Source organism: Chanos chanos, chromosome 7 (assembly GCF_902362185.1).
Source record: "Chanos chanos chromosome 7, fChaCha1.1, whole genome shotgun sequence".
NCBI lineage: Eukaryota > Metazoa > Chordata > Actinopteri > Gonorynchiformes > Chanidae > Chanos > Chanos chanos.
The window spans coordinates 4,825,263-4,836,658 of record NC_044501.1 but is presented as its reverse complement, the minus strand read 5'-3'; the positions used below and the strand labels follow the sequence as shown (position 1 = coordinate 4,836,658).

The 11,396-nt window shown below is 39.5% G+C and overlaps 1 protein-coding gene across 1 annotated transcript in view; it reads left to right on the top strand.

Annotated features, from left to right (window-relative positions):
• The window catches only part of LOC115816565 (complement C3), a 27,330-nt gene extending 19,187 nt beyond the window's left edge, over positions 1-8,143 (top strand). Inside the window, exons 31-41 of the mRNA XM_030779541.1 lie at positions 67-126; positions 2,713-2,803; positions 2,948-2,996; positions 3,230-3,320; positions 4,092-4,181; positions 4,332-4,437; positions 4,892-4,981; positions 5,366-5,446; positions 6,001-6,084; positions 6,586-6,721; positions 7,797-8,143. Of these exons, the coding sequence (XP_030635401.1) occupies positions 67-126; positions 2,713-2,803; positions 2,948-2,996; positions 3,230-3,320; positions 4,092-4,181; positions 4,332-4,437; positions 4,892-4,981; positions 5,366-5,446; positions 6,001-6,084; positions 6,586-6,721; positions 7,797-7,941 (1,023 nt within the window). The 3' untranslated portion in view covers positions 7,942-8,143. The remainder of the gene's footprint in view (positions 1-66; positions 127-2,712; positions 2,804-2,947; positions 2,997-3,229; positions 3,321-4,091; positions 4,182-4,331; positions 4,438-4,891; positions 4,982-5,365; positions 5,447-6,000; positions 6,085-6,585; positions 6,722-7,796) is intronic.
• Positions 8,144-11,396: the final 3,253 nt, after the last annotated feature.

The following is an 11,396-nucleotide window of genomic DNA, read 5'->3' as shown; positions in this document are numbered from 1 at the left end:
ACACACACACACACACACACAACCAACACATGGATTATAATGGTTATATGATCTTGCTTTCCGCAGCTCCAGCCCAGGGACCGCCTAACCGTGAAGGCTTCAGGGACTGGTGAAGCCACCGTTTCAGTGAGTACTGCCCTGGTCTCCCTTTGTCACATGATAAAGGCTGTACAAATGATGAGGACTATATAGACATCTCAAATCACTTCACTTTCTAGAGTTTGCGTGGAGAAAGTTAAAATAAACAAACAAACAAACAAACAAACTAACATTTCAGTATTTAATGCTAGTTAGTTAAACCATCCAGTAAACCAGTTATCTATGACACGCGCTGCCGCAGTTTCGTCACACTATGAAAATGTTTGAGAAGCGTTTATTGGTTGTTCTAGACCCAGTCACGAACCATCGTGGCAAAATCAATGTGTACTGCACTTTGGGGACTGCTGCAAGGCCAACATGTCTTTGATTATTAATGAGCTGTCACCCTGTGGGCTTTGGATGGAGCCATTCAAACATACCACGGATGGAGTTTTATTGGGTGTGGCAGTGCTGCGTGGGTGTGTGTTGGAGCAGAGCTTGTTGGTCTTATTAGCCTTTCAGAACACTTGCGACAAGAGCAGTGTGACTGAAATAAAAGACCAGCTTGCCACCTGCTACCGACACATGACAACGCACTTGCAACTTTGAAGCCTTTATTCCTCTATAACTTCCTTCTTTCTCTGAGGAGACTGGTTAACATTCTTAATGATGTAACCACCTCCAGCATTTTTCATCCTTGTCTCACTCTTCAAGGCTGGTTTAAGTCTTCAAATAGTTAAAGTGCTAAAGAGAACAGAAAGTCAAGGTCTCACCTCCTTCATCTCCTGTCAAGGCTCAAACCGTTCTGACTTTTAGGATAATTTAACCTGGACTTTTTTCTTTGGCTAACTTACAAAAACAGCTTTTGTATAGACATTGTTAATAAACTATCAGTAACGTTACAAAATGTTTTTATACACACTCACACATATATACATACATACACACACACACACACACACACACACACACACACACATACATACATATATATATATATATGTGTGTGTGTGTGTGTGTGTGAGTGTGTGTGAGTGTGTGTGTGTGTTTGTGTGTGTTAAAAACCTCATTTAGACACCTGGCAGGCATCAGATCTGAAAGACTTGATGAAGGCTTTAACTTGGCCATTGTGTCTTTCAAAGTGCATAGAGACAGGGCCTCAGAGTAACTGAGCAAGGCACAGGGGTTGTAGTGTGGAGGTGGAATAGGGTCCCTGGTCACATGACCAATCTGTAGTTTTATTTCACTGACTTTGTTTGTAAAGAAGGACAAAAATTGCTCACAGATCGTGGCGGTGGCTCCAGTTTGCTGGCTAGGAGGGTTAATTATGAATTCAATGGTTTGGTAAAGAATCTTAGGGTTATTTGTTGTAATGATGTTGGAGAAATAGGAGGACCATTTGCTTCTTTTGGTGATTTCTGATAGGCATGTATTTGATCTTTCATAATTTAATATGATACCACTAGTCTGTCCTTTTTTCCATTTCTGTTCAGCTTGCTTGCATTTTCTCTGCATTTCTCTGGTATTATTATTTAGTAAAGGCATGCTGCGAGTTGATTTGACTTGATTTGAGATTTTTTTAGGTGCTATGGGGGTCAAGTACGTCTTTACATGTATTTTGTAGATTTTGTCTAGTAATTCTTCTGTAGGCAAATTTGATTCTTTTGGTTGTTGCAATGTGCAGATGCAGTGGTGAAGGCCTTATGGAAATCTGTCAGCAGAGTTTGTGTTGAGGACACGAAAGGAAACAGAAGTAGAGATTGCGGAAGCAGGAGCTGGAAAGAGGGGTTTAAAAATAATGGCTTTGTGGTCAGACACACACGAGCTAGACTCGCAGAGATCAACACTGTCAGAAGTAAAACCAGAGGACAGAACAATGTCCCGGGAGTGACCCCTTCAATGTGTGGGACCCTCCACTGAACGAAGAACATTAAGGGAATGCACGATGTCTATAAAATCCATAGTAAAAGAGGAACCAGAGAGGCAGCGAACATGTATGTTAAAATCACCTTAAATCAGGTCTCTGTCAAAGCGAGGCATAATACAAGTTAAAGGATCAGAAAATTCCTGAATAAAACCAGAGTTTGATTTTGGTGATCTGTGGATTGTGCCCTGCCAACTGGCAGTAAAGCTCATCGGTCTTGTTGGCCGGCGATTTCGCGTTCCCCATCACTACCGATGGAATAGAGAGCTTGAAATTCCACTGTTTTGCCATTAGCTTAGCCTTGAGCTTAGCGCCAGCTTTGCACCGCTGGCGTCTGCGCCTCAGTGCCTCCGGTAAGGGGTAGACATAAATGCCGGCATGCCCCATTGTTCGGAATGAGAGCGGCTGTTCAACTTGAGTAAACAAGGTTTCCACCACTGTCTTGCAGATCAGACAAAGCCATTTCCAAAGGATAGAATGAGATATAGCTAAATGAAAACAAATGAGCAAAGCTAGATGCATGACCGTGATCAAACTGAATTATGCGATTAACGATCAACTAACAACTATGTAATTTCATTTACGACATTTGGTCTAATTAAAAAAAAAACCGACTTGTTAAAAAGGTAGAAGTGAAAGGAGGTATAAAAAAAAGAATAAAAATAAACTACACAGACAGAGCGTCCTGATTTTTTTTCCTTTGTTTTCAGATTTTGACCTTGTATTATGCCAAACCTGACAAGAAAAAATCTGACTGCAAGAACTTTGACCTCAAAGTGACATTGGATAAGGAGCCTGAAGGCAGGAAATTTCCTCCATGCATCGATTTGTTTAATTTTCATAAACAAAACGCTTTTAGTTTTATGAAACACTGTTTTACAAATATCAACCACTGCAGTAATTTTGCCTGATACTTAGTCTAATTGTTATATATTTTTTTCTCAGTTTCCTACCAAGGAGCCCAGGAAAGTTATAAGCTGACCACTGAAACCAAGTATGTAAAACAGGTTGTTCACTTGACTGATCTATACCTCTATACCAAAATCTCACGAACATGGGGGCTGTTATTAGTGTGACGGTGTTGGAAACGAGCATAGCATAACAATTCTCTGCTATCATGTCTTTGAGCAAGACTAGACAGCCCTCGTGGCTGTGTCTGAAAGAACCAGATTTAACGTCATACAGACTTAAAGACTGTTTAACAGTGACTGTTTAATCCCCTTCCAGGTTCCTGCCTACAAACAGAACAGCTGCAATGTCTATTCTGGATATCACCATCCCAACAGGATTTGTTGTGGATCAGACAGATCTTGACAAGGTAAAATGAAATTATCATCAGTAATGCCAGATGTAGAAAAAGGGGCTGCCCAGAGGAGAACTGTGTGTGTACACACACAACCACATACATACACACACAGAAACAGACACACACACACACACACACGCACGCACATCTGCCAGGTGTTTTTTTTTTTTCAACTTTCTTTCATCATTCTTGTTTGCATCTGCCTAAAATGTTTAAGGCATTATCCATTGTAGTGTTTGATGATGTTTTATCTTCTAGGTTGTAAAAAGCAAAGAATAAATTTAACAGAGTTAAGACTGACACTTATCTGCTACAGCATGCTGCCAGATTCAGTACTCTGACTTATGGTTCTTTTAGTATTTTAGACCACTACAGCAATCCAGTGTCTCTGACAGATTAGAGATTGGTAGACAGTTAGTTTCTTATTGTTAGCAGGGCAGTTTTTGTTGTTGTTTTTTGTGTCAGAGGAAAAACACATTTTATAAGCAAGGGTATATGCATATATGTATATTCAATATTATACTGATTAAAATGCTAAAATGAGTACAAATGCTACCATCAGGGTAATGAAAACATGCTAATGTGATGTAAGTTTGTTATGACTGTAACTTTGAAGTGTATGGAGTATTTGTGGTGTATTTGTTTTGTTCGATCAGAAGGTAGATAATGAGAACGTTGAAGAGAAAGTTAATATTTAAAAAAAAATTTCCCACTCATTTTTTTTTTTTAACATTATTATTAGTATTCAAACTCACTATTATTATTTTGCCTCTGTGTTTCAAGTTGATATCAGGTAAAGACAGATACATTAAGAAATATGAGATGGACAAACTGCTGTCGGACCGAGGCTCTCTTATTATCTACCTGGATAAGGTAGCAATCCTTAACCACATCACATCATACAAATATTATTCACTTTTATTCACTTCCAAATGACTCTACCACAACTGATCCTGTAATCAATCTGTCTGTCTGTGTATCTGTCTCTCGTTCTTGCTCTTTCTGTCTCTCTAACCTTAAAAGATTTCCAATCGAAATTATGAAAAGATTGCATTCAGGATGCACAGTATGATGAATGTGGGGATGCCTCAACCTGCTGGAGTCACTGTGTATGAGTACTACACTCCAGGTGACTTACACACACACACACACACACACACACACACACACACACACACACACACACACACACACACACTCCCAACACAAGAGCACACACGCACACACACATCCATGCACTCACACCCAACACAAGAGCACATTGCATACACACACACACACACACACACACACACACACACACACACACACACACAGTCATGCCCATACACATGCAAGGAAGCATACAAGCACACAAAACACACACACACACGCACACACACACATCCACGCACTCACACCCAACACACAAGCACATTCACACACACCCACGGTCATGCCTATACACATGCACGGGTGCATACACGCACACAAAGCACAAACACACACACACACACACACACACACACACACACATATATATTAAACATATGTGCACACAAACACAGTCACACTATCAGTTTTTTTTTTCTTTTTGCCAACAGAGAATCGCTGTGTGAAGTATTACAGCACTGAGGAGGATGGGGAAACCCTGAGACAGATCTGCTTCGGGGACCTTTGCAGATGTGCTCAAGGTACAGAGAGATGTGGCAAGTGGCAGGGACAGTAAAATACACCAGGAAATGCTTTCTATGCTTCTATAGTAATTTAGGGTGCTACATTGGTATGAGTAATTATAGCACTTGTACAAAATTACAAAATCATACATTTATGCATGGTTCACCAGCACTAACCAATGCTTGGCGCCAACAACTTTTAACAATGTGATCACAGGAGATAGCTTTCCTTTTTAAATCATAACTTTCTACCAGATTTGTTTTGTCACCTTTCCATATTCCATGATTGCTTTACGAGTATCTCGTTCACCTTGTCCTGCTTTTATTTACTTATTTCTTTATTCATTTATTTTTTTATTTCATCCAATGACCTGACTCCAAACCTGAATTGTGTTTCCACAGGTGACTGCACCAAACCGAAGGTAAACCCAGTGCCCGATGAGAAACAACGGCGTGATTCTGCCTGTGATCGGACTGATTATGGTGAGAAAGGAAGAGTCGGGGGAGGGGGAGGGGGAGGAGGGGGTAGTGACCGGATAGAGAAGATTATAGGGACTTGCCATTAAGGCCATAGATAAACTAAGTGAGGTCGAACACATAAATCCAGAGACACCCAGTGGTAAGAATTAAAAAAAAACATAACTGATTTAAACGGCAATGAAGATCAGGGTGGGGGAGCTGTAGATCTTTGACATGGCCCATCAAAGCAGCAGAAATGGTTACACACACAGGGTGAAGTGAATAGGCAGCCTGGTAAGGTACAGTGAATAGGCAGCCTGGTAAGGTACAGTGAATAGGGAGCGTGGAGTAAATCGCCATTTGTTTACTGTTCATTATCATATCTTTTTGTACTACACAGTTGTTTGCTCATCTGTTGTTTTTCTGTCGATTACTACTATTGTATTTGCATTGTATTGTATTTTTATCCATACGTCTTTGCCTGTCTTTCTGCTGCTGTTAACACCCAAATTCCCCCTCCTGAGGATCAGTAAAGTCTCATCTTATCTTATCTTATCTTTTTTTTTTTTTATTTGCAGTTTTCAAGGCTACTTTTGATGAGAAGGAGTTGTCTCGTTTAGGTGACAGCTACAATTTCACTATAGACACCGTACTAAAAGAGGGTATGTATGCATGTTAAAAAAAAACAAAACAAACAAAAACAAAAATGCTTTATGATTACCATTTGCAGAGGACACTCATGTACATTAATTTTACTGTTCCAATTTGCGGTGTTTCCAGTTTCTCACCGTCCCTGGTGACCCATGGTTTTAAAACGGTTTAACTCTCTCTGTTCTAACTCACATGCTTCAGCTAATCAACAGATTTGATACTGAAGGAGTTTTTCAACTGAATGGGTTTGTTAGGGCAGAGAGACCGGTGTGGTGTCGGGATTCTCCATGGGCAATATAGGGGAAACATTTACTAGAACCTTCTGGAAATTTTTCCATTAAAAATCTACCCATGTATCCATTAAAATATGATCTTAATATATGATCACAAAGTAAGTCTCAATTAAATAAAGTCCCACAAATTCTGCGTATGAACTATTTCGTCAAAATGCGCTGTACATTTGTAACGTTTTATGGGTTATGGTTTGTCTGTCCGCATTGCCTGTCTGTCAGGGACGGACATTGTGGTGGAGGGACAGACGCGTGTGTACACAGCCCATCCATCCTGTAGAGACAGCCTGAATCTAGCGAAAGGACAATCTTACCTGATCATGGGAAAGTTCTCTGACCTGGAGAAGCTGCACGGAAGGTGAGAGCCGCCTCAGGGAAGCGTCTCGTTCCTCATGCTCTGGTGTCCATGTGAAGTGAGGGGAGATGATCTGGCTGCAACAAAGACATATTCAAAACACTGAGACTCAGAAAATAAAAAGAACACTCACAACACTTCCATTACTGAGACATTGCTGCACAGAAATAGTGATATCTGACCATATGACCTCACATTTGCTGCTACATATTTGCAGACCTTAAGCTACTTCCTGGGTCTTTCCTCATCCCAATAATAGAACATAAGATTTTAAACACAATATTAGAACATAACCATAAGATTTTAAACACAATAAAGACTTAAACAGAAGAATTTAAACACAATATTAGAACATAACCATAAGATTTTAAGCACAGTAATAGGACTTAAACATAAGATTTTAAAATACAATAAAGACTTAAAATCTTCTGTTTAAACACAGTAATAGGACTTAAACAGACGATTTTCTCCTGATGATTAAAGACTGGATCCGTGTGAAACGGGTGGGTCAGAGTGATTGTCACTGAGAACATCAAATCAACATAGGAAGGCAGTGTTGATGCAGCAGCTGATGGATGGGAATTAGAGACAACTAAACTCTGTGAAAAAAAGGGTGAAAATGCAAAAAAAGAAAGAAAGAAAGAAACAGATGTTATGGTTCTAATAGCCTGTCTGCCTGCCTGAGTTTCTGTTTGACTTTAGCCATTAGTTTGAGATGAACATCAAGTTCCTTAAGTGTGCAGAGTGACTGATGACAGACTGCGTTTACTGACAAATAATGGTGTTTTGGTTAAAGCACAGACTAAAGCTCCCTGTTTTGCCAAGTGTGAAAAGATGATTTATGCATCAGAATAAATAGATAGAATTGTACAAAGCCCTGCCAAGCGCATACGATGACGTCTAGTTCCGGCGTGGTGCGGGCCGAAATTAAAAACAATTTCTCATCTGAGTCAAAGACGTTCAAGTTGCTTTGAAGTGAAACAAATCCTGAAATAAGCCTCCGATAAGCATGTACATGACTGTATGTTTGTTTAAGGGCCCAGTGTTCACTCTCACTGCTTTGCATCTGTGTTATCAGGTACCAGTATGGATTTGGGGAGGAAACATGGCTGGAACATTGGCCCACACAAAGGGAGAGTCAGGAGAATCCCACACACAGACGGAGATATATTGGCATGATGGACCTTGTGAGCTATCTCCAAAAACCTGGCTGTCTAACGTAATGTGTTCATCACACATATGTTGGGATACTGTGGGAAATGAGCTAATAACTACTCAAGTTTGTTCTTAATTTTTTGCCTTATCTTTCAGCTATTCTAATGTACTTACTACATAAGCAAAGTAATACAATGACTGTTTAGAAACCACTGTCTGCATTAAAATCATTACTACTGATTTGCTCAAAAAAAAAGAAGAGTTAAAGAACTTATGTGCCGTGTGTTTTATTTGTGCATGGCTTTTAATTAACCGTCTTTTAGTCAGGCTTTTATCAGTCACTTTCAGTATAATTGACCATTCTTCCTACAACTGTTTTGTAATTTGTCTGATGTCGCTGTTGTGGTAGAAGGGCTGTAGAGAGGCACTGTTTGATTCTGGACTCATCCCCTCTTCTGTAACAGTATGCTAATGAGTAAATACAGTATGTCACCTCAAGACCGTTACACTGATGAATGAGTTCATACAGGACTCATCCCCTCTTCTGTAACAGTATGCTAATGAGTAAATGCAGTATGTCACCTCAAAGCTGTTACACCGATGAATGAGTTCATACAGGACTCACCCCCTTGTTGGAGAAATGGAAGAAGGCCTCTAAAATGGAAGAAGGCCTCTGAATGTTGAAGTCAACAGAAGAGGCCCTCAGTATACGAAAAAGGGAAAATGCAAGGTCAGCAAAACATGAAGTCAACATGAACAGGGTAAAATCTAGGTTATAGTGACAGGGAAGCATAAGTAATGCTCAGTATGTAGTTGCTTCAGCATCCGCCTTGCATGGACTAGCCCAACGCTTGACAGCTAACACCTGCATTAAGGGTAAAGTGTCTGAGGTGAGATTGGGGACATGGTTGAGTATCCGAGGTAAGATGAGGACACGGTTGAATATTATTTTTTTATTTAACCAAACAAGGACACTTCGGAAATAGTGGTGTATGGAATAATGAATTCTGGGGAAATCTGGGGAAATTTCTGGAAGCGAATGGGTTGGACCATGCAAAACACAGATGATGTAAGGGGTGTTACCATACAACCGTGTTATGCACTTATTGGATACTTAGGTTTAGCATGCAGGTAAAATTTTAGATAAAAGTGCATGATTTTCTGTATTAGATTCAGTCACTCCCTGGGACTTGACTCAGTTTGTTGTATTTTGCTCACTGCTGAATGCAATAAACTTACACTGCATCGGACTCCTGAAGACTTTGACTGCTTTTTGAAAACTTGGAATTCATTTTAAACTCAGCATAAGAAGTACAGCATTCAGTGTGGAGAGGGACTCGGTCATATCTGGCCCAAACCTGGGAGTCTCTCCCACACCCTCTTCTGTAACAGTATGCTAATGAGTAAATACAGTCTGTCACATCAAAACTGTTACACTGATGAATGAGTTAATTCAGGACCCATCCCCTCTTCTGTAACATTATGCTAATGAGTTAATACAGCGTGTCACCTCAAAGCTGTTACACTGATGAATGAGTTAATACAGGACTCATCCCCTCTTCTGTAACAGTATGCTAATGAGTAAATATGTCACCCCAAATCTGTTACACTGATGAAAGAGTTAATTCAGGACTCATCTCCTCTTCTGTAACAGTATGCTAATGAGTAAATATGTCACCTCAAAATTGTTACACTGATGAATGAGTTAATTCAGGACTCATCTCCTCTTCTGTAACATTATGCTAAGAAGTAAATATATCACCTCAAATCTATTACGCTTATGAATGAGTTAATTCAGGACTTATCCCCTCTTCTGTAACATGGTAATGAGTAAATATATCATCTCAAAACTGTTACACGGATGAATGAGCTACAAAGCTGAACTTATAAAACAAATCATGAATGTTTCTTTTTAATAACAGGAGAAATCTGTGCTCATATTCATGTATTTCTAAGCCCTCACAAACACGATGACTAAAGAGTAACATTTTATCATTTTTGAGTAAAGTACTTAGGAGCAATGTGAATATTTCTCATGTTTTCTTAAAGTCTCTCTTAAATGTTCTTTTAAACAAAGGCTTGCACCTTCCAGTAATGCACATTACAATCCAGTAGGGGGCAGAACCACATTTTCCAAAGCAAATGTGTGGCAGATATCGCATTAGAGAAGAGAGTAAAGGTTACGCTATGTGTAATCTTTATGTGCAGGGCTTCTTTCATAATGCTATGGTTTTGTTTGTTTTGTCTTCTAACAAGACAAATCTAACTTTATGCATCTATTTATTCATCCTTTCATTCTATTCTTTCATTTCCCCCCTCTTCCCTATCTTTCCTCCCTTTCATTCCTATTTTCAATTTTTCTGTCTTTTGTTAAATGTGGACTTAAATCAAGGACTGTCTATATGAAACCACGACAATGAAGGCAGACTGTGACACTCTTGTCTTTTAGTTTAGAGCTTTCGGTGCAGTTTTCAGGAGGAGAAACCTACATCACAAGTTTTACTTTACAGTTTTACTTTACAGTGTTTCCCATTAAGAGTCCCAAAGCAGCTACTCACAGACAATCTGCCCTAATGGATCAAGAATATTGTTGTAGAACAAAGGATGTTTTGTTCTGATGTGTAACGGATATCATAGGCCTCACAACAAACAAATGATCTGTAAACTTTTTTTGTTTGTTTGTTTGTGACGGTAGTTTCTTTTGCTATCCAGTGTGTGTATGCGCTATTGTCTTTTCCTGAAAACCTGTGATATCCCTGATCACACTGCAGATATGAGTGAGATTCCTGAAGTCTAAGGGGGACGGCATGTCATTGTGAGAATGTATTTCCATTTAGATGCAAGCATGTGTGAGAGAGTGGAAGAGGTTGTGTGTGTGTGTGTAAAAGAGGTCTTTCTTATTACAATTCTTTACAATCACTAACATCCTTTTGTCCAATCTGTAGTCACATTTTCAAAACTTTAAACACAATTAGCACAACATCCGTCTGTTTCAGACCACACAATTAACACAATTCATGTTGTTTTCACAGAATATGTACGCAATTAACACGTTTCTAAAATGCTTAAATTTTCCTTGCATACAAGCTTACCTGTAACGACCTCGTCTCCTCCCGCACCGACTCCAGCCATTCAGCGATCAGCGTCGCCAGTTTGCTAATCATCGGCCTGTCCCTTCATCATCCACACCTGTGTTCACTCTTGTTTTCCCTGATTCCCCCCTCTTTATTAACATCTCTGTTTCTCTCCTTTGTTGTGAAGTCTACATTTACCCGATGTGTATTCTGAGCGCTCTGAAACCTGTTTGGATATTTCTAGTATTATTCTGTGTTGCTTTCTTGTTTGTTTTCCATCCTGTGTTGGAATTTGTGTTTATTTGTACTCACCTGGTTTTCATTAAAATACAAACATCTCTGCACTTGCGTCCGGCTTCCTGGTGATATTGTGACATTACCCAATACCAAAATTATGGATCTTTCTTGTCTTATTTAAAAATGCTTGCACACAGTATGTCAGAAATGAA